This window comes from Oryzias latipes, chromosome 3 (genome assembly GCF_002234675.1).
Source record: "Oryzias latipes chromosome 3, ASM223467v1".
NCBI lineage: Eukaryota > Metazoa > Chordata > Actinopteri > Beloniformes > Adrianichthyidae > Oryzias > Oryzias latipes.
In genome coordinates, this window is record NC_019861.2 from 1,455,606 (window position 1) to 1,479,235 (window position 23,630).

General features: G+C 48.1%; 1 protein-coding gene across 4 annotated transcripts in view; it reads left to right on the forward strand.

Annotated features, from left to right (window-relative positions):
- The window catches only part of LOC101168670 (C-myc promoter-binding protein), a 98,692-nt gene that overhangs the window by 59,415 nt on the left and 15,647 nt on the right, over positions 1-23,630 (forward strand). For 2 of the 4 annotated variants that reach the window (XM_020699693.2, XM_020699694.2), the window contains exons 19-27: positions 5,122-5,211; positions 5,430-5,492; positions 7,567-7,668; positions 7,750-7,890; positions 9,030-10,126; positions 13,878-14,106; positions 14,214-14,317; positions 17,011-17,186; positions 22,945-23,103. In XM_020699693.2, coding sequence (XP_020555352.1) covers positions 5,122-5,211; positions 5,430-5,492; positions 7,567-7,668; positions 7,750-7,890; positions 9,030-10,126; positions 13,878-14,106; positions 14,214-14,317; positions 17,011-17,186; positions 22,945-23,103 — 2,161 coding nt within the window. The remainder of the gene's footprint in view (positions 1-5,121; positions 5,212-5,429; positions 5,493-7,566; positions 7,669-7,749; positions 7,891-9,029; positions 10,127-13,877; positions 14,107-14,213; positions 14,318-17,010; positions 17,187-22,944; positions 23,104-23,630) is intronic. The other 2 variants (XM_011492503.3, XM_011492504.3) reach the window with 2 other exon arrangements.

Below are 23,630 nucleotides of genomic sequence, written 5' to 3' on the forward strand. Positions count from 1 at the left end.
CCTGTAGGCCGACTCATCTCCGTCAGAGATGAGGCCGATGAGTGTGGTGTCGTCAGCAAACTTCAGGAGTTTGACAGACAGGTGACCAGCTGTGCAGCTGTTTGTGTACAGGGAGAGTAACAGGGGTGAAAGGACACAGCCCTGGGGGGATCCGGTGCTTGTGGTCCGAGTATCTGAGACGAGCTTCCCCAGCCTCACATACTGCTGTCTGTCCGTCAGGAAGTCTGTGATCCACCTGCAGGTGGAGTCAGACACATTCATCTGGGAGAGTTTGTCATGGAGCAGTGATGGGACTATTGTGTTGAACGCGGAGCTGAAGTCTACAAACAGGATCCTGGCGTAGGATCCTGGAGAGTCCAGGTGCTGGAGGATGAAGTTGAGGGCCATGTTTACAGTATCGTCTACCGATCTGTTGGCTCTGTAGGCAAATTGCAGGGGGTCCAGGAGGGGGTCTGTGAGGTCTTTGAGGTAGGAGAGGATGAGGCGCTCAAAGGACTTCATAACTACAGAGGTCAGGGCCACGGGTCTGTAGTCATTCAGTCCTGTAATTCTGGGCTTTTTGGGGACAGGGATGATGACTGAGGATTTGAAGCAGGCTGGCACATGACAGGTCTCCAGTGAGGTGTTGAAGATGTCTGTGAACACTGGAGACAGCTGGTTGGCACAGTGCTTCAGGGTGTGGGGGGAAAGGATGTTGCTGGACAATGGCTGGGGGGGAAGGTGATGGGGCTGCCTGCTGTCTGCTCCAAGCAGCAGTAGAATGTGTTCAGGTCGTTGGCCAGACGCAGGTCGTTCAGACAATGGGGGGCTCAGGGTTTGTAGTTGGTGATCGTCTTGAGCCCTTTCCAGACAGGGGCAGAGTCGTTGGCTGAGAATTGCTGTTCCATTCTCACACCATGGGCTGATGTAGCTTTCCTCACCTCCTTGCTAAATCTGTGCTTGGCCTCTTTGTATTTGTCTCTGTCCCCACTTCTGAATGCAGCTTCTTTCTCTGACCTCAGCTGTCTGAGCTTAGCTGTGAACCAGGGTTTGTCGTTGTTGTAGCTCACCCTGGTGCGTGTTGGAATGACGCTGTCCTCACAGAAGTTGAAGTTGATGTAGGACGTCACAGTGTCTGTGTACTCGTCCAAGCTGTTGGTGGCAGACCTGAAAACGTCCCAGTCTGTGCAGTCCAGACACTCCTGAAGTTCTTCCACAGCTTCGCTGGTCCATTTCTTGCAGGTCCTCACAACCGGCTTGCAGAGCTTTGATTTCTGCCTGTAGGCTGGAATCAGATGCACCATGATGTGGTCGGACAGGCCCAGAGCAGCACGGGGAACGGCACGATAAGCACCGCTGATGGTGGTGTAGCAGCGGTCTAGTACCTTTCCCTCTCTGGTCGGACATTTAATAAACTGTTTATATTTGGGGAGTTCAGATGATAGGTTGGCTTTATTAAAGTCTCCCAGGACGATGACTAAGGCGTCTGGGTTTGTCCGTTCTACACTCAGAATCTCCTCAGCCAGCGCTCGCTGGGCGGCGCGCACGTCGCCCTGCGGTGGGATGTAAACGCCGACGAGGAAGAATGAGGAGAACTCACGGGGGGAGTAGAAAGGCTTGCAGTTGATGATGAAGGTCTCTATGTCCGGAGAACAGAGTTGAGAAACTTTTGAAACATCGCTGCACCAGCCGCTGTTGATGTAGAAACATATTCCACCTCCTTTCGTTTTGCCGGAAAGCTTCGTGCATCTGTCCGCTCGGTGCAGCTGGAATCCCCGAAGCTCTAGTGCAGCGTCCGGTATGGAGTCGCACAGCCACGTCTCCGTAAAACACAAAACACAGGAAGTGGAAAAGTCTCTGTTTTTGTTGAGCAGCACGCTCAGTTCGTCCATTTTGTTGCAAAGTGAGCGCACGTTGGAGAGAAATATTCCGGGCAGCGCAGTGCGAAATCCGCGCCGGCGGAGACGCACCAGCGCTCCTGAGCGCTGGTGCGTCTCCTGCGGCGCTTCACCTTCTTACGTGCCTGCTGGGTCAAAATAGCCAGTAAATCCAATGTTAGTGTTTCAGTACAGAGGTGAAGGTCATTAAAGGTCACAAGGGTCAATGATAACAGCATTACCTGTGGGGGGGTACTTAGCACTTAGGTGATATGTGAAACTGTTGTTACATTATCTTTTGCGAAATATGTTGCTATTGATACGGTTACTGGGATTACTTACAGATTTATGATTTAAGGTTGAATCAGTAGATCTTATATTTAGGTAAGTGATAACACATTGTTAAGACATTATATTTATTATAATGGGGAAGTTGATCTTCCCGTTTCAAGCATTAAGTGTTTAGTTTGTCTTATGATTGAGGATGTATCGTCTCAGATGGTGACTTATTTTGGTTTCTGTGTTGAAGGAAGTGAGTTCAATCTATAAACTCAGAGCTGCTCCTGCAAACGATCTGAGGAGACTGTTGGTTGGAAACCAGCTCCTCTGCTGCCGTTTGCTCCTCCTGACCTCCTCCATGATCTCTTCAATTTGTGCTCAGAAACTGTTTTTATGTCTTTTTGAGTCATTCTTTCCCCCACAAGCCTCTTTTCTCTAACGGAGAGCTTCTGCTCTGAGAAGGGAGGTTGAAATGTTCATTTAAAGGGTCTACATCAGGCTAGGGTTGGGCGATGTCCCCTAAATTGGCCGTTGACGATGTTTGCTGTCAACCATCGGGATGGACGATGATATCGTCGGGGGGGGGGGCTATTTTTAATTTTTCGTTCTTATTTAATTGCTATTCGTTATTTTACCTTATTACTTTATTTATTTTATTTCCCAACTAATGACTCATCCGCGATGATCCAATATAAACTGAGGGAAGTGACTTTAACAAAAAAAGTAGAAAAGAAGTAGTCCGCTCCCGCACTTAACTAGTGAAGTGGACCGGCGGAGCGCGGACTTACAGCTTTGTGTTTGAGTGGAAGGGGGGGGGGGGGGGGGGGGGCGCTTTGTTACATGAGCGCTATGTATGGGAGATTTAAGACTGCGATCCGTCCCGCAGCTCTGGGGGAACGGGCTACCGAACTCAGAACCGGGTCTAAAAGTGTGTGTGTGAGCACAGCTCGGATCGTCAGCACACTCAGCGGTTTGAGCTTCGAAGCAGAAATGTCGCTCAGTCCTTAGAAAACATTCAAACAATCACGTGGATTTGTGTTTCCAGTCGTGTCCCGACTAAATAAAGGCTGATGTTATTCTTACATGTTTACGTGCAGCCAGCAAGCAGCACCACCCAAAGCTAATGTTGTTAGCCCGTGTTAGCATACTGCTAATCCTGGCTTCGTTCAGAAAAAGCACTGACCACACGGATTAAAATTCAAATGATGAGCAAACAGGTGTTTCATAATAACCGTAACATTATTAAAAGCACGTTTAGAAGATCGTCTCGTATATTACCGAGCTGACATGTCAATATATATAGCCGCTCGGCGCTGTTTAACATTGTTTTGTATTGAATTGTTACATTCAATAAAGTTTGAAAAAAAAAGCCACTCAGCGGAACTTATATCCTCTTCCGGTTGTTCAAACCCTACTGCGCATGTGTGAATGATTTATTCTGACCGAAAGTGTGACCTTAGTGAACATTTGTTATATTCTGAAAACATTTTTCTGGGCCCATCTACACGGTTGAATTCTAATCCGACCGTTGATCCCATCAAGATATTTTGCACATGTAACCGCGGCTTATGGTGTCGACTCGCAACGTGGCGGGGGCGTGGCATCACGATGGTGTCTCTCCATCGGGATGTCAGTCAGCCATCGTCCATCGGCACAACCCTATATCAGGCTTTTCAGAATAAACTATATCCATATAGGAAATCAGAAATTAAAAAAACGTGCGTTCATTTCTGATAATGCACACTTCAAAGACCATTAACCCGCTAATTCCATGGTCACATAAAAAAAAATATATTCAACCAGCTTTTAGTCCTTTATTCTTGTTATTTTTTCTGGTTTGGATCACTTTTTCCACAAAAAGCAGACTTTTTGTTACGTGGCGCGTGTCACAATGGCTTTGACCTCTGACCTTAACTGCAGCGGCAAAGGAAAGCAATATCTATGCTAATGATCACGATGTGTTGAATAAAGCATCAGATTAGAGAGAAAGTTCTCCTTTTACCGCTTGTTGTTGTCCAGATGATGAAGTTAAAGTCTGTTTTAAAGAAGCCGGAGCAGTGATACAAAACATTTAAGTTATGTGACCGGAACTACTTTTTTAGGCGTGTGGTTATCGGCTTTTAATGCACACCCAGCAGCCAATCAGAATCAAGAATTCACCCAGACCATGGTATATATGATTATATATGACCTTTGGGACACTAAAGAACACATTTTTTATGACATAGGAGTTGTTTTCATGAACTCTTTGCCTAGCCGCCCATTTCATGACATCATCCCAGAGCCTGCCATCATCTCAACAGCACGTCTGCCACATCTGAACTTTAGCAAAGACCGTTGTTCATTTCGTCCACACAAAATGAAAGCGTTTAAGGAGGAAGTGTGTGTTACTGTGGGGGCGGAGCTTCCAGCTCAGACTCTTCCTGGAAGGGGCGGTTCCTCACTTTGTGATGTCACAATGTGAGAACCTGCTTATTTTCATGGGATAGGAGGGGCTGGTGCTCAGAGAGCAGCTTTTTAGAGGAATACTCAGGAATGCATGAATGGATCAAAATACCACATTGGGGTTGTTTATAGTGAGGACTGAACAATATAATACACTTAAAAGCTCGAAAAGTGGATTTAGCATGGTGTATGTATGCCCTTCAATGTGGATGATTGTTACAGAATAGAGGAAATCCTCATCAGCGTTTGATTGCTGCATTTAGTCTCTTTGTTTGGCAGCACAAAGCCCTAATCTGTTCAGATTAACGCTGCTGCCTCTGAGCTCCCGTCTCTCAAAACTGCATCTGGAGGAAAGTTTGGGTTCTGGTGTGAAACAGATGTGAAGTCTCAGCTTTAAAGTGAAGTTAGGCTGAGACTCCAGACAAACCAGAGCACCTGTTCTGTCATGTGTGGCTCCAAATACTTCCTCCACACTGTGAGGAGACAACAGCGCCCCCTTGTGGACACCTGCCCTCTGTAACCCTCGCTTGTCTTTGGACAGATGTCAGTGACCTGGATGCTGTGAGTCACGGCAGCCTGGATAGTTCTGCTGATCCGGGTCCGTCCGCCGCCGATGACAGGTCCAGTACAGGTGACTCTTTCCACACGGTCGCCCATCTTCTTCCTTTGGTCGTCTGTTCCACTCACTGACCCCCCCGCCTCATGTCTTCCTCCTGCTCTGCCTCTTTTCCGGCTCATCCTGTCGTTTGTCTGATGCTCATCCACCATATGGGCCGTTTTTCACGGTTTCTGCTCTGTCCCTAACCCCGCCCTCCACTCTGGCCCCGCCTGTCTTGCCTTTGCATTCAGTTGGTGGTGGGGGTGCCAGGTCCAGGGGGGTTTATGAGCTCAGAGAAGCCCCTCTCCATGAAGGTAAACCTCTGTGGTTTCATGTCTCCGCTCTGACCTGATGGCAGTTCTTCTGTTTTATGTGGAGCAAAAACCTTTTTATTACATTTAGTCATTTACCTCAGGAAGCAGCTGCTGAACCTAGAAACCAAATTCACTTAAACTGAGAAAATGTGTCCGAAATGTGTTAAAGCTTTGGAAAATGGAAAATCTATATTTTTATGGAAGTTTTCCCCAATCACAAAGTGCTTTACAAAAGGAGCATAAAATTATATCAAAACACAAAGAAGTAATAAAATACAATAATAATAATAAAACAAAACCCAGTAAAACATAGTAAAGCTCTCCTGAATAAAAACGTCTTGACCTGAGAATTAAACAGTCAATCTGGCATTCATAAATGTTTAGTTTAGTCTGACCAAAGACCAGGGAAATAAAAAAGGTTAAAGGTGAAGTTTCTGCCGACTCAATGTACTGTGAGCATAGGAGCTATAGTGTTTACACTCACAACGCCTCAGACCCAGCGGCCCGTATGGGCTGTCTGCAGGTGAAAGAGGATCAAACCTGTCTGGGACACGCAGGTGACCCGCTCTACATATCAAGGTCTCGCTCTGAGCCTGTAGAGAGAAAATGTTCATGCAGATTCTTTCTATGGGTACGCTAACCGTGAAGTCAGGGAGACACAGGCGTGTCGCACAGATTTGACATTTTTTAAACCCGGCAGATTGAGCAAGGGTCCCGAAAGTTCTGTGCACGTGATACGTGCACGCTCCTTGCTGCAGGCGGACTGGTAGAAATGAAGAAACCACGCGCACAATCCGTCACAAAGCACTTACACATGCAGGACAGTGGTACGCTTCATTTGTATGATGGCTGCACACACCTGTGCCCCCCTCACAGCCCCCCTCCAGTGAAAACAGGGCTTTCTCTGATGATGGAGGACATCTATGAAGAAAATTAAGCTTAAAACTGCATTTCTGAGTGTTTCTTTTTCAAATCGTTGTGAAGCAGCAGCAGGTTGAAAAAGATGCCTGGTGGGCCACAAGCTGGCTGCCCTGAGGGGCTGTAAGCTAGCAGGAGAGCATGTGAACAGATGGATGACGGAAAGAGGGTGCAGACTTTCTCCACACAAACAGTTCTGCCCACTACTCAGAGAGGAATTTCTAATGAACTCTTGCCGCTCTGCAGAAACTATGTCCTAGAAAACCACACAGAGTGATTTTGTCTATAAACGGGATAAGCGTCATGAAAAGAGCACTGGGAACACTTTGAAGATAGATCATTAATGCTGAGAGTGGGGGTCGACCCCCTGTGAACAAGGGTGGTCACAGTATTGAGCATCACAAGTTACTGCTGTGCAGAACCCACAGAACCAGTGTGGGCTGCTTCAGAACATTCATTCTCCCACCGATCGTCATTGCAAAATACTAAATCCTTCATAAACTCTCTGGCTTGATTTCCCTCCAAATCTACGTCTTTTTAAAACATCTTTTCTGTTTTATTTGGATGTGAGGATTTGTCATGAATCAAAGTTGCATTCAAAGCATAAGTTTGGTCTAAACTGTCTTTCAGAACCAAAAAAAATCATTTTTTGAATAGAAATATTCTAAGTTCAAGTCTGGGTGTCCCTGTGCCGGTCCCTAGCCCAGAACCACGGGGTTGTGTCAGGAGGAGCGTCCGTCTGTAGAGCTCCTCCCATCAGCCGATGAACACGGCCCCCTCCGCTTTGTGCGTCTGAACTCTGTGATTTAAACTGGATCCTGGGTTCTCTCAGCCTCATGAAACTTTGTCACACACCTCCCTCGCTCCATCTCCCCCCTCCCTTCTACCTGATATCCTCCCAGAGCAACACCCCAAACCATCAATGCCTTCATGCGCTGTGCTTTTAAACTCAGCACGCACCGCCGCCCGCCATGGTTCAACCAGAACCGCCTCCTTCACATCTGCACCTTAAAGAAGGACATTTTCCTGACAGCAGCAACTCAGAATCAAAGATCAGTTCTTTCAGCGCTGAAATGATAGTTCTCCCCATTTCTGTTCTGTAAAGGTCGGGATAGCCTGGTGTGGGTTGAATCCGTTCTGCTTTGTGTTTTTGCAGGAGATCAGTCTGATCTGGGCTACAACTCCCTGTCCAAAGAGGAGGTGTGGAGAGGGGCAGCGCCTCCCCAAGACAGCAGGAAGGAGAGCGACTGCAGCTCCCGTCAGTCACCTGTCGAGCGCCGCCGTCAGCCGGAGAGAGGCGGCGTCTTTGTGCTAAAGTCTGTGTCTTCTGTGAGTTCAGTGTCAGAGACGGAGAGCTCCAAAGGAAGTAGGGACTGCCTCCCCCAGCTGGACGCGGATCCCTCCTTCAAACCTCGTGGGATCGTCCGCAGCAGCTTCCCGTACGAGTCCTCCTGTAAACCCAGGAGCTGCAGCGGTTCAGGTACGGCTGAGTGTCACGCAGATCCTCACAGAGCCTGAAGAAGAGGAAAGACGCCGTTTAACTACCTGCACTTAGAATCTGATGTTTAGGAACCGAACCAGGAGATCTAAAGACATCTGGAAGTCTAAACAGACGGAAAACAAGAATGTTTGAATCCGATGAGGCAGTATTCTATTCCCAACAGAACAGATGTCACCATGGTAACCATGATGCAGCTTTTCTCAGACCTCAGAGCATGGAGGATCTGAGTGTCTGAAGCATTGTCTGTGTCTGTGGAATGTCATGGCTGCATTGTCCTTCATGCACGCCATGTACACGCCTCTGAGAACATGCCGGAAGGCCTCCTCTTCCGGCTAGAGGAAATCTGGGACTAGCGTCACACATCGACCCGTCCGACCCACTTGGAAACGGTCCGTTTGAATAGAGTCTGGGTCTACAGGCCACAGTCCTTCTGGAGCAGGTTCAACCATGGCTCTGTGTCTCATGGCAGAGCTTCAGTTCTGCAGACACAGAGAGCAGACATCTGTGAAGACAGCAGTTTGTTCATCTGGATTCAGTTCTCAACGTTTCCCCTCCAAAGGTTTCCCGATCCTTCAGTAGTGTTAGCATCCTGCTGCTGAGGACCGCCGAGGCCCTGAAGATCACAGGGTTACAATAGAGGTCTGCTCCCGTCCCCGACGCACAGAGATTTCTCCAGTTTCTCCCAATCTTTTTGAGGGTTTTTTGTTCTGTGGATAAAATGGACAAAAACAGAGCATATAAACCCAAACTTCCTCGTAATTCCTTGTAAACTGTATTAAGCGAAACAACATTTTTAAGTTAACATGACTAGACTACCCAGAATGCCTAGGGGTCAGGAGACAGGTCATGTTTCCATTCATCTTTAATCTGTAGCTCTCAGATCGTTCTGAATGATTATTTCCTGTGACAGCATCACATCTATTGTGAGTTTTCACCATTTATGAATATTTGTCTCCATGAGTAAAATATGGTGGTTTAGAATAGAGGTGTCTTAGTTTGAAATGTTTCTAACTTTATTGTAACTGTGCGTGTCTGTGGAAGACTGAAATGAACTTGAAGCTCGCCGTTGTTCCTTTCTGCTGCCGTGGTTAACTGTGGCCTTTCCCCGCCCCCCCCAGGTCACGTGGCGGGTCTGCTCTTCACCGCCTCCCTGGATGACATCGGCGAGGTCCACAGCAACACTTTGATCAGGAGGCACAGGAGCGCCCTGGAGGAGGCGGTCGCCGGCTTGGCGCTGGAGCGGCCGGTTGTGAGGGGCCGCCACCTCAGTGGGGACACTGAGAACGGCGGCGGCGGTGGGAACACCCTTCTCGGTGGTGGAGCCAGCCAAAGTGAAACTGGTCCAGAGAAGAAGGGGGGACACTTGGGGGGAAAAACCCAAATAGTCTCGTGTGTGAAGCTCCACAGTCCTTTGGCTGGGGGGAAGTTGGAAGGATCGGCTTCTACCGGGCGGTGTCCCAGGAGTCTGGAAGAGGGGCGGGACTCCAGCGATGAGGACAGGAACAACGCTGAGGCCATTTTTGATTTTGAGGATCTGGAGCTAGACGCAGTAAAACCGCCCGTCAAACGCAGCATCAGCTGCAGTGGCGTGACCGCCTCAGTCGGCAAGGGGACGGTCAAGCGCACCGACATCCAAACGGGTGACGACCCTCTTTCTGTCCTGGCAGCAGAGTCGGAAAGCGGGCGCCCGGGAACGGCGCCACGGGGGGAGGAGCTCGGAGCGCTGAGAGCACGCAGAAACCTGGCCAGGGAGATCGAGCTGTACCTGAACCAGCTGGACAGCCCTCTGAGCAGCCGCACCCCCAGCCTGGACCTGCAGGACCTCGCCAGCCCCCCCCTCCTGCACCCAGCCCCAAACCCCGCCTTCCGTAGGTCCAGTCTCCCCTATGGCTCCCCCTGCAGGACTGTGGAAATGCCACGCTCTCACACTTTTCACCAAACGTCACCTGCCCAACCCATCTCACCTCAGAGTCCGTGGACCCCCCCCCTCAGTCAGAGCTCCAGCACCGGCGCGAGCCCTGGGCCCAGCCCCTTCCAGGAGAGGGCTGACAGGATGGGCCTGGTGTCGGCCTCCTCCTCCTCTTTTGCCCTTGACACCCTGCTCACGCCGAGCCTGGACGTGTTCAAGACCGGCGTCTTCTCTGCTGGGAGGGGCGTGGCTGATAAGGCCAGCCGCTGGTACTCCCGTTTTGCCACCTACACCGCTCCAACCAAGGTACCACCAATCTTACTGTTGTGGGGAAACCAGCAGGTTCTGACCCGACCCACTTTAACCCTTGTGCCATCTTAGATGACCCCCCCCCCTTCCATTGAAGTGTTCTCCCTACCATGACAAAGGTGGATAAAGGTGGAAAGATTTCATGTAATCATGGACACCAGTGAAGATCACAAATCATTGAAGAAAAAGGTTCAGAGCACTGTCTAGTGGGTCTAGATGACCCACCTCCCAATGTTAAAGTGCCTAGGATAGAACAAGGGTTACAGTCGAGTTCTGGGGCCTCATTTCTAAAACTTTGCGTAGGATTTGCGTCAGAAGTGGCGTACGGATGAAACATAGGACGTGCGTACGCACAGAAATATTCGGAGTTATAAAACCGTGCGCACGCACATCCTACGCATCTTTCCCTTAATAAATCACAACCGATTCTAAATGCAGCGCAGCTTTTGCGGCTTCATGACACGCCCATAGTTGCCCATAAATAGTCCGTGAAACGCCCACAAATGAATATTCATTAATTGTGAAATCATGCCAAACAAAGAGAGGAAATGAAAAAAACGTAACTTGACTCAATGTGAAGTAGAAGTTATCGTTGGCGAGGTGGAAAAGAGGAGAAAAGTGTTGTGTGGAGGCCACAGTGTGGGCATTACTAATGCCATAAAGGCACTTGAGCGGCAGACGGTGGCAGACGCCGTGAATGCTGTAGCCTCACAACCTCGGACCGTGGCCGAAATAAAAAAGAAAAGGTCGGACATCAAAGTCGAGGCAAAAAAACGTCTAGCGCTGACCCCCCCCCCCCCCACACACACACACCCGTGGCTGCCACGGGTGTGTGGGGGGGGGGGACACCGGAGCTGACCCCTCCTGATGAGAGACTGGCAGCAATAATTGGGGAATCCCTTTTAAGTGGAGTGGTGACTGAGGCGCAGGGGGACACCGACGCGCCAGATGCACCGGGGGACACCCCCCCAAAAGCCCGCAGAGGAAGTCTGAACCGGCTCATAAGCCAGTCGTCCTCGTTTGCCAGCAAGTCTTCTTGCTGTCTAAAGATGCGTTCACTCCGAATTCTTCCATTTGCCACATCTTCTAAGAGCGCAAGATCAACCTTTGTGCGTCATTACGCATTGTGATGGGGCATTTTATTTCCCTCCATTTAATTACATCTGACAAGCTGCAGATGTTGGTAATAATCGACGTGGAAATGGGAAATTGTTCAGCAAATGTAATTTCTTGTTGCTTTCTGAATGGTTGAGACATACGCCATACATTGTTTTATCAAAAATAAAACAAACTAAAGGCATATGCATGAATACCATAATTCTGTAGCTTATGAAGAAATGTTTTAATATGAAAACAACTTTCCCCAGTGGACAATTAATGCATCTCTCTCTATCTATCCATCTGTCTGTCTGTCTGCACCTATATCTGCTCCGCCAGACGGACACATTGACGGGAATGTCAGTTTTGTACATTATTTCGTTCTGTTAACTATATTATTTATGAGGATGAATTGCACAACATGCCAATATTGCAGATCATATTTCACTTTTCTTTTTGCAAATAAGTGTTCATTTGAATTTCTGTTGTAATTTTCGTTTGATTTTTTTGTTTGTTTCACTGCTGATCGATCAAACGGGTGTTGGTGTAGCTGTTAATTGTCAGACTTGCTTTGTGAAGTCTTCATGTTATTTCTGAGAGGCAGGATTGTCATTTTCACTTTCACGTGTTTCTTCCATCTGCCGACGGCGTCGCCGTTTCTCATTTCACCCGTTTTTGTGCGTACGCCTGGGTCAGAGCATGAAGGACCGCACATTTTCCCCTCAAGTTTGCTTCTTATAAATCTCAACTATTGCGTAGAGAGTGGCGTACGCCTTCTTTTGTGCGTACGCAATGTTTATAAATGAGGCCCCTGGACTGAAAATGAGACCTTTGTAGCAAATGCCCTGGCGCTCTGCTGCCCCCTTGTGGCCGGGAAGCTTTCAGTCTGACAGAACTTCTTTTGTGAGTTTTGCTGGATTATGAGTTGTGCTTTACCTGTCAACCCTGAGAGATGTTTAGTCTCAGTGGGTTTTTCTGGCTGCCCATCTTTGACACATCCAAACCCGCAGTCATCTGACGACGGTTAAGTTCAACCTGAGAAGCTTTGAAACGGAATCAATTCAGAAGACTTTTAAATCACATCAACGAATACTAGATCAATAAAACTGGGTCAAAAGAATGTAGAATCATTTTTAAAAGGATGATCCCCAACAATAATCTTTAAATGTTTGTAAGTCCCAAATGCAAAGCAGAGCATTATTCAGAATAACTGGAGAAATCTCTGTGTGTCAGGGACTAGGCGGAGCATCTTCACTGTATGTCTATGGTCTCTGGGCCCTCATCAGTGACATCTCTGACTCCATAAACTCTCTAGATGTGAACACAATCCTCTGCACATGAACCTACTTCACATACGACGCTGGGAAGTCAGACAGAGCACCAAACAACACAAAAACTCCACAACTTGATGTTTAAACTGTTGAGAAGTGCAAAGGAGATGCTGCACCATGGTATCCATAGTAACCATGTCCAAGTATTCTGAGACTTGCAGCATCCCTTTAAAATAAGCCAGTTTATTGGATAAAAGTGTCACATTATGGGCCGACGCCAAACAAAAACAACTTGTTAAGCTTACAATATTCATTCCTCAAGAAAAGAAACCCCAAAGTGGTATTTTGATCCGTTTATGGATTTCTGAGTGTCTGAGCTGCTAGCCCCGCCCCCAGGCGAACAGACACACCCACTTTCTCCATGGAGCTCTCTTTTTATCTCAACAATCTGCACGTCCATCTTTGCAAAAGTTTGAATGTTTGTGTTCATGGGACAAACGCAGACACTCTGCTGAGGCCGACTCTAGTCGACACCCACAAGGAGAGAAAGGCGGAGCTTCAGAGATCCAGTTGTTTAACTTCTTGAAGGAAAATAACTAATATTTAATTAGTATGCCAGAGGTCGTATGTCATCATGTATATGGCTATAGTTCACTCCAAAAGGCTTCAGAATAGCATGATAGAGGCCCTTTAAGGCCGTGTTTCTCTCTGTGTCACGGTTCACCTTTCACGGTCTCGCTGGTTCACAGATTTTTATTATTTTGTCGTGGTTCACCTTTCCCTGGGGTCATGGAGTGTTTCACCATCCCTTCATATGGATGAAGCTCATGTTGCACCCTGGGAAACGAACCCCGGTGTCCCATGTGCCAGTCCTACATGCAGCCAGCAGAGCCGTGCAGCCGCTTTATCGGTGCAATTTTGTACTTTTTTAAATTTCACTTTTTGTTTTTTTACAGGGCATTGTGTTCTGCATCCTGATTGGCTGTAGAGCTTGTCAATCAATCTCCTCCATGCCGTGTCTGCTGTACAGAATCTGTTCAGTTTTGCCATATTTACAGAAATCTTCAATCATGATCGGATCTTTTTCATTGTAGAAAACTGGACTGATTTTTCTATAAGGGTTTGAACTTTGAGAGTTTAAACAAGAGAGAAAAGTGGAGGAAGTGTGTAGTGAGGACTTCTGTAATCGTGCTTTGTGAATCTGTCTGTCACAGGTTTATTTTTGAATGTAACTCCCAGAATAGATGATGGAAAAATGTTTTGTGCTGGTTTCAGGAGTTTCAGTTGCAAGTTGAGCCTCACATTCAAAGTAACAAAAACCAAGAAAGGTTCTGGTTTACGGACTGATGTGAGTTTCTGCTGGTCTCCTTTCTCCTAAGGACGGCCACAGCGACAGCCTGAGCGTGTCCTCCCTCGACATCGGAGACCTGGACTCCCCACCTCTGCTGGATGAGGACGATTGTAAGGAGTCCAAGATGTCAGTGGTCTCTCCTCTGAACAGTGGTCCAGTGGGGCCCCGCAGGAGCCCCAGGCGGAGCCCCCTTCACAGCAGGCCGCACAGCTCCGCCTCAGACCCCCGCCGTGGCAGACCCACATCTCTTCCTGCCGGTGAGTAGGACCTTCAATACGGGTCAGGGGTTTCCTTTCCAAACCCGCCATGTCTGTGTGTTCATGTTAAAGTGGATGACGTGTCAGACGTGTTCCGTCTCTGTCAGGATGTGTGCTGTCTCCCCCTGACCTCCCGCCGCCGGACAAGTCTGACCTCAGCTCGTCACGCTACACCAGCAACACCAGCATTTTCAACAGCTGCGCTATGGAGGTAAACCCCAAAAGCCGACTGAGCACCAACGCCTTTTCAGGGTCCATGTGGTGCCCCCTCCCTCAGCAGAGAAAGAGTTGTCAAACTGTTAAGGTGACATCTCCTCGTCCCACTGAGGATGGTTCCTCTGGGCTCTGTGAACTGTCCTGCTGTCTGTTGGAGGACGTGAATGACTGCTCATCTGAGGATTAAATCAGAAAGACATGATAGAAATGTGGAAACTGTCAAATCACTCAGACCTTCACACACGTCTTCTTTTGACCCTGTTTTTATTGCAGTTGAAAATGACATGAGTGATGGACTCCCACTCCCCACGATCACAAAGCCCTCTGTGTCCCAGCCTTATTCTGCTGAGGAGGGGGGTGCCGGTCGGCTCTTTTTGACCGATTTCTGACATGAATAGAGCAATCTCCCCCTCTGCTCCTCCTCCCATTCCTTCTGCCACTCACTGTCTAGGTGTTCTTTGCACATACTGAAGCATTCATGTTTACCTAAAGCTATTAGCACATCAACACTACCTTCAGAAGGGAAGTGCTTAGCCAAAGCATGTGCCAGAACTCAGACAAACAAAACGCTGCACCCCACCTCCCCACCTCCTGAAGACACTGCAAAATTCTAACAATCAGGTTGGGAGGAGCCTCCGATTCCCTGTGACGAAGGGCCAACATTGAGGAAGATGAGTCCGAGCATATGACTACACATGCAGGGGGGTGGGCTAAGCCCATAATATAGGCAGAGGTTCAACAGAGAACACAGTTTACAGTTGTTTTGTGACCCTCTCTCCTTTGACCCATCAGTAAAAATTGGTACCCCCTCCCCTTGTTCACTAAGATTTAAGCCCAACTGCTGACAGTTAAAAAAAAATCCTGCTTAAAAGTTCTGGAGAAGCTGCAGATAGCAATGTTGAAATGAACAGCACCTTATTTCCTTAACCAGACTTTTAGAACCTTATTGGTTAAGCATCAGAATTCTATGGTTTTTTTCTTATACTAAAACATAATTTGTTGTGAAAATCAGTCAATGTTGACTGTCCACTTTAAGAACAAATATACCTTAATTTACCAAAAGAAAAGCATCATGAATGTGTTTGGGTTAAACAACTTGTATAAGAAACAGTTTCCGTTAAATGAATTTTACCATTTTATTAGAATGAAAGGCTTATTAATATTCAGGTTTTCAGAGGTTTTTTTAGAAGTCATATTCTTTATTTATTTCTCTATTTACTTTATTCATCTTTATGGCGTTACCAGTTTTTTTAACCATATATGGAAACAGGAAGGAAACACCTAAGAAATAAAGTTTTTAAAAAGTTATGACTTCTTATTTGTGTGATCACAGTTATGTGCTGAGTGGAAAAGTAAAATGAAGAAAAAAACTGTTTAAAATCTGTTCGGCTTGATTGTTTGTTTTTTTAACACTGTATTTAAAGATTTATAATTTTTTATAGAAACACACATACATATTAAAAAAAACAGCTTTAAAACTGTACAGTCGTAGAAGGCGAAATAAGTAAGAACCAAGTATATACATATATATATGTACATATACAGGCCTATACCAATGAGAGTAACATAAAACCTGCCAACCAGTGGCATGTGAAACACAGCTTGCTTATAGATTCCCTTAGTCACATTTTTATAAAACAGACAACAACAAAAACCCAAATAAGAGTCAACTGAAATAGACCAAAAATAACAAATGTTACGACATATATATAAGTCAGAAATGGACCATATATATTTATTTATATATATATATATATATATATATATATATATATATATATATATAAATACACAAACATACTCTTATAAGGAAAATAAACAACAACAAAACAGAACAAAAACACACTCAAATAAGCAAACTAATGATGAACCGCAAACCTGCGGACCTGTAGGTATCTAAAAAAATGAGACTTGGGGATATCAAAATTTTTACAGATGCTTTCAAAAGACATAAATGAACCATCAACAAATGAATCAGTAAATAGAACTATTCCTTTTCCCTGCCATGTTTTAAAACCAAAATCATTTAGGGCAGGTGGGAAAAATGGATTGGAGGAGATTGGTGAGTAAATGAGAGTCCGCTCAAACCCAAAGTGGCGACGACATTGGAACCAGATCTTAAGGGTCTTTATAATCACTGGGTTTCTGAAGCTCATTTTTTCAGTTATTGCCAATGAAGCACACATAAATGACACTGGTGACGCGGGGAGATCAGAGGTGATTTCCATGGTGGACCAAAGGGGTCCTCTGTTTTCTTTAAAAGTGCGGAGCCAAATTGAAAGTTTTATAATATTTGCTGACCAGTAATAATATTTAAAATTTGGCAACCCAAAACCACCTTCAGATTTAGAACGTTGCAATTTGGACCTACGTATTCTTGGGCATTTGTATTCCATATAAATGAAGATATGAGTCCAGCTAACTTCGTAAAGAATACCTTAGGGAGAAAAAGGGGAATCATCTGGAAATAATACATAAATTTAGGCAGAACTGCCATTTTGATCGTGTTAATTCGCCGCGCTAAAGAAACTGGTACCGCTGACCATCTGCCTTTGTTTTCTCCAAAAGTGAGGAAAAGTTGTATTTAGGCTTGGTTGTTTTTAAACAAAAACTTTGGTCAAAAGATTCTAACGGTAACCTTTGTGTCTTGAAAGGATTCAGTGTCTGATATCTGCCTTTTGTTGCCAGCTGCTGATCTCCAGCTGCTCCCGCTGTAAGACCTGCGACTGCCTGGTTTATGATGAGGAGATCATGGCTGGCTGGACTGCCGACGACTCCAACCTGAACACCACCTGCCCCTTCTGCGGAAACCCCTTCCTGCCTTTCCTCAACGTGGAGATTCGGGACATGCGAGGACCTGGCAGGTACCCAACTCCACTTTACCTCCAAAATCCACAAAATGGACACCAATCACCTATGGCTTCTTTCTACCCCTAGATTTAGTGGAGAGTTATGGGAAAGAATAGTGTACTCCCACTCGATGACGTCATCAATAGAACCGGTCATCCATGTTAGCGTATAGCTGCCAGTGCTCGGAACATGCATGACAACATCAGCTTTACAACCTTAAAACGTCATTACTTACGTTTACATGTACATTTCTGTGCTTCAGACCACGCCCACCTGAAGCAGTGTGCTGTGCGACACAGGAACACCCTCACGGTGGTTTCCCCTTCAAAAAACTATTTCAGACACTTCAAACGCTCCTACAATTGGAGGGGTTGGGGGAGAATTCGGGTTCAGCCTAAAATTTCCCATGAGCCAACGTTTTTTTTAACAGCAGAAGGGTTTGGATTCCTGACGCATTTACACGTTTGTAGGCAGCTGGCCTACAAACCCCTGCATCCCACCTCAATAGGCTGGCACCTTGCTCTCCAAACATTGTTCCAGCGCTCCTCTACAAAGTCAGCATACTTTGCCCTCTTTCTCTCATTTGCCTCATCAATCCAGACTTCCCAGGGGACAGTCAGCTATAAGAGACCACTCTGGTTGGAAGCTGCTGAGCTGAGCAGCATATCTGTCCTCAAGGTTGTAAAGGCAATGGTTTCTGGAAATTTCAGTTGCTTTTCAAGGTCAACTTTTAACTCCCAGTCTTGTGCTGTTGTTCACAGGCCTGAGTGGGTGGCCCTGGCCTGAGTGGGTGGCCCTGGCCTGAGTGGGTGGCCCTGGCCTGAGTGGGTGGCCCTGGCCTGAGTGGGTGGCCCTGGCCTGAGTGGGTGGCCCTGGCAGCATCACCCCAGCCTGGACAAAAGCAATGATGTCCTTCGCTGGGCGGAGGCGCCTGCAGTGTTTAATGCCACTGCTTATGGCGTTGACTATTGCCTTTAGCACTTGGTCATGGCGCCGGTGGCAGCGTCCCTTGCCCAAGGCTTTCGAACAATGTGTGCTCCAGGGTCGCCCTCTCCAGGCACAGGTTGCAGCCTGTGACTCCACCCTTCCTCAGCAGAACAAGTTGGAGGGGCTTGGTAGGACGTAGTAGACTGGCTGTATCAGGAAATGGATACAATGAGGCTCGGATTTGTATAAACCCCTTTTTGTTGTATTATATTTTATTTATTTGTTACATTTAGTGTGTGTGGGGAGGGAGAGGGGAAGAATGTGAGGGGGGGTGGAAGAGAGTAAAAGGAAAGGAGGTGAGAAAGTGGGGGATACAAGCACTGATTTGAATAAGTTATTATTTTAAGCTGTAACAATTATTCCAGATCTGCTGAAAAGACAAATATTACATCAAAGGTGACATGCTGACAACTAAGATGAGCGAAAGACATCTGTCCATCAACACGCTGTGGGTTAGGAGAAGGGATGAAGCAGACAGACAGACATGAACCAGTGTGCACGTGCACGTGGGGTGGAGATACATGCATGCTGCTGAAGTGAACCGTGTGTTCATAAGGGGAACCAGATCCTACCCAGCCTGACCAGCCAGACCAGGAGAGGGGAGGAGAGACCCCCAGGCCAGGAGCGCCCCCGGCACCGGGACCCAAGCAGCCTGGGAGGGGGGAGGAGGGGACCGTTCACCCACCCAGCCAGCCAGGCGTAGAGAAGGCCCCCCTTCAGGGGCCCCCCGGCCCCCAGAGGCATAGGCGAACCTGGTGTCCGGGCCCCCAGGCCACAGGATAGGAGCGCTTAGCCGTACCAGGTGGAAGCCATGGGGGCCACCGGGCGCCAGACACCGAGACAAGGGCCAAGGACGAGGTCAGGGCCCCGAGAACCCATGAGGCGCCCACCACCCAACTGGCGCCTCGTCTCTGCAAGCCAGCCCCGGCACCCGACCCAAGCAACCCAGAGATCGCCGCGCACCCACAGCTTTGACCTTGGGGTTTCCAGTCCATATTCTGCACATATGTTCCTGTATATTATTCCAGCCACTTGATTGTGGCCCTCCATGTATGCTTTACCTGCCAGCATCTTACACCCTGCAGTTATGTGCTGGATTGTTTCAGGCGCCTCTTTACACAGCCTACACCTTGGGTCTTGTCTGGTGTGGTAGATCTGAGCCTCTGGCCTGGTGATCAGGGCTTGTTTCTGGGCTGCCAGGATGAGTGCTTCAGTACTTTCCTGTGGGCCAGCCCTCTCTAGCCATTGGTTGGACTTTTTGATATCAGCCACTTCAGTTCAGGTCCGGTGGTACATCCCATGCAGGGGTTTGTCCTCCCATGAGGATCTGTCCTCCAGCACTGTATCCTCTGCTCTCCACTGTCTGAGACATTCACTGAGCGCACTGTCAGTTGGGGCCTTGAGCTTGATGTACTCATGGATCTTGGATGTTTCATCCTGGATAGTGGCTTCTACGCTCACTAGTCCTCTGCCTCCTTCCTTGCGGCTAGCATACAGTCTCAGGGTGCTGGATTTGGGATGGAACCCTCCATGTACAGCAGGGGTGTCAAACATACGGCCCCCGGGCCTTATCAGGGCCTCCAGATGGTTCAGTCCAGCCCAGTGGTGAATAGTAAAAATGATAAGTATGTTTAAAAAATATGTTTTTAGTCCATTCCTGTGGCGAGTTATGATTTTTTATAGAAATAACCAAAATGCACAATTCCGCCACTAGAGGAAGCAACTGAAAAGCAAAACTGGTGAAACAGCAAATCTCTGCATGTGCCAAAAGCAAAACCTAACAGCTCTGCGTCTGAGTAAGATGTAGTTTGATTCTGCACAAGCCTCACCACTCTTCCTTTGGCCATCTTATTATTCCTGCAGGGTATCTGATAACTGGCAGTGCGTAGCTGTTTATTGCCGGGGTCTTGTTCTTTTCATTGAGCTGGCTTCTCAGGACTTGCCTTACTCGTTGGAGGTATTTAGTTGTGGCAGCTTTCCTTGTTGCCTGCTCCAGGTTGCCATTTGCCTGTGGAATGCTGTTGACTTTGACTGGGGACATTGTCGGGCGGTGGAAGGAATACTTCGAGGATCTCCTCAATCCCACTGACACGCCTTATTTTGAAGAAGCAGAAAGTGAGGACTTTGGGGTGAGGCTGTCTATTAGAGGGCTGCATTGAGATTTGGGTTGGGTCCCCCCCGGGTCCCGCGGGACCCGGGGGGGACCCACCCCAAATCTCGCGGGATTGGGCGGTTTGAATTGTGCTGCGGGCGGGAGCGGGCGGCAACCCCCCCCCCGCGCGGGATCAGTGCTGCCATGAATATCTCATTAATATATAATAGCGGACTACGTTAGGCTGTGCGGCTGTTGGATTCTTATGTACTGAAGCTCCGTGAAGGCACCAGGTAGAGACGCCCAATGGCCTCTGTCATCTAACCTGTTGTTGGGGGTGTGCAACGCCCCGCCTCTTAGAAATTGTGTTCTTTAAAGCCTGACACCGCGGACGCGTGTAGGCGGAGCTACCAGCTAGAGGTTATGGTCTGACGAGAAATAGTCAGGGCGCTCTAGCGCAGCACACGGATGAAAGAGCTGTCAATCTATCCGGCAACACTGACGGGATCAGGAAGGAGCAGGTTTCCTGGCAGGGACATGATGTCAATTGATGAAGCAGAAAAGAACCTCAAACGAGGTTCATCGTGAGACACGCATGGAGTTCAGATCTGCGAATCAGCAAAACTGGAAAAGGCTGAAGCTAAAAAAAAAGGTGCGGGCGGGAGTGTAACGCATACGTTGTGGGAGCGGGCGGGATTGGTCAAAAATTCAGCGGGCGCGGGCGGGAGCGGGATGAAGAAAATAGTCCCGCGCAGGGCTCTACTGTCTATCACCCAAGCTGAAGTCACTGAGGTAGTCAACGAGCTCCTCGGTGGCGGGGCCCCGGGAGTGGATGAAGTCCGCCCTGAGTACCACAAGTCTCTGGATGCTGTGGGAGTGTCTTGGCTGACACGTGTCTGCAGCATCGCGTGGCAGTCGGGAACTGTAACACTGGACTGGCAGACAGGGGTGGTGGTTCCCCTCTTTAAGAAGGGAGACCGGAGGGTGTGTTCCAACTACAGGGGAATTACACTCCTAAGCCTCCCTGGGAAAGTCTATGCCAGGTACTGGAGAGGAGAGTCCGTCCGATAGTCGGACCTCGGATTCAGGAACAACAGTGCGGTTTCCGTCCTGGTTGTGGAACAGTGGACCAGCTCTACACCCTATCTAGGGTGCTGGAGGGATAGTGGGAGTTCGCTCATCCAGTCCATATGTGTTTTCTGGATTTGGAGAAGCCGTTCGACCGCGTCCCCGTGGTATTCTGTGGGGGGTGCTCTGGGAGTATGGGGTCCGGGGAGCCTTACTGAGGGCTGTCTGGTCTCTGTATGACCAAAGTAGTCCACGTTGGACTCCGGCAGGGCTGCCCTTTATCACCGGTTCTGTTCATAGTTTTTATGGACAGAATTTCTAGGCACAGCCAGGGGCCGGAGGGGATCTGGTTTGGGGAACACAGGATTTCCTCTCTGCTTTTTGCAGATGATGTTGTCCTGTTGGCTTCATCGAGCCAGGACCTCCAGCATGCATTGGGGCGGTTTGCGGCTGAGTGTGAAGCGGCTGGGATGAGGGTCAGCACCGCTAAATCTGAGGCCGTGGTTCTCGACCGGGGAAAGGTAGTTTACCATCTCTCGGTGGGGGGAATGTCCCTGCCCCAGGTGGAGGAGTTTAAATAACTTGGGGTCTTGTTCATTAGTGAGGGAAGACCGGAGCGTGAGATTGACAGGCAGATCGGAGCGGCGTCCGTAGTTATGCGGTCGCTGTACCGATCCGTTGTGATGAAGAGAGAGCTGAGCCAAAAAGCAAAGCTCTCAATTTACCGGTCGATCTTCGTTCCAGTACTCACCTATGGTCATGAGCTATGGGTCATGAACGAAAGAACGAGCTCCCGAATACAAGCGGCTGAAATGAGCTTCCTCCGTAGGGTGGCTGGACGCTCCCTTAGAGATAGGGTGAGAAGCTCGGCCACCCGCGGAGAGCTCGGAGTAGAACCGCTTCTCCTCCACATCGAAAGGAGCCATCTGAGGTGGCTCGGGCATCTAGTTCAGAAGCCTCCTGGGCGCCTCCCTGGAGAGGTGTTCTGGGCATGTCCCACTGGGCGGAGGCCCCGGGGACGACCCAGGACACGCTGGAGAGACTACGTCTCTCTGCTGGCCTGGGAACGCCTCGGGGACCCCCAGAGGAGTTGGAGGAAGTGGCTGGAGCGAGGGAAGTCTGGGTATCTCTGCTTAGACTGCTGCCCCCATGACCCGGTCCCGGATAAGTGGAGGAAGATGGATGGATGGATGGATGGATGGATGGATGGTTCAGACCTATGCAGAACAGCTGTGGCGACAGAGCATCACCTTGGTATATCCCACATTGTACAAGTGGTTGATTCTGACTTTTTTGCAAGTACCCCCATCAAACAAACGTACTTCATTAGTTGCTTATTGTCCTGGAAAATGTTTTTTTTTCATCATTAGTTTGTTAGGCCTTTCTTAACAGTGCAACTCTGTGTGCAAGAGGGCAGAATCCAGGGCTTTTGTGTGCAAAGCTTTTATTAGGAAGTGCCTCAAATCGAAGCCAAGTCAATCATGTGAATCTAAAACAGAACATTGTGATTCACTGTGGTGAAGGAGCAGCTGGAAGGCAGAGGTCAGGTCAGGTCATGCTTAAAGGATGAAGTTCTCTAAAGTTTCTGTGAGTTTTCTTCAACATCACCCTTTATGCCCCTACAGGCTTTTCTTGAAGGGCAGTCCCTCTGTGGACGAGGCCATGACGTCCTCATACTCCACGGGCATGGACACGGAGACTTCTACCGCGTCCACGCCATGCCCCACAACCGCAGTCTCCCCTCCCTCCCCCAGCACAGCCGCACTGCAAGGAAGCTTTGACAGGTACCCACTGCTCCTTACAAACCCTATCAAGTATTTTCTGTTGGATTTATAGACTGACCCTCAACCCTTTAAGGTTAGAGCTGTCATACATGATGGCACAAAGCCGCATTTCTCTGCAGCAGAACCTGCTGATTTCTGTTGATTATGTCAGCACCTCACTACAGTAAAGTGCTGCATGTGAGTGCAAAGCTGCTTTTCTCTCCCCTTCAGAATCCAATGGAGTTATGTTAACTGGTAAACAGTTGAAGAGTTAGGGCAGTCAAAAGAACGTTAACACTGGAGCTAAAGCTCCGGGTTTAAATAGTTAAGCACTTTATATATGAGACACTGAGTTTCACTTCAGACGCAGAGTCTTGGTTTTTCAATGAACTAAGATTCACTTTTAGTAGATTCACTTGATATATCTTATCTTATTTTTGATATTTTTTTTATTATAATTTTTATAATAGCTGTAGAGTGGGCCTTAGGCTGCTCTGTGTTGGGCGGGCGCTGTGGTAATGACCCCCACGGTCGGGCTGGGCTTTGGA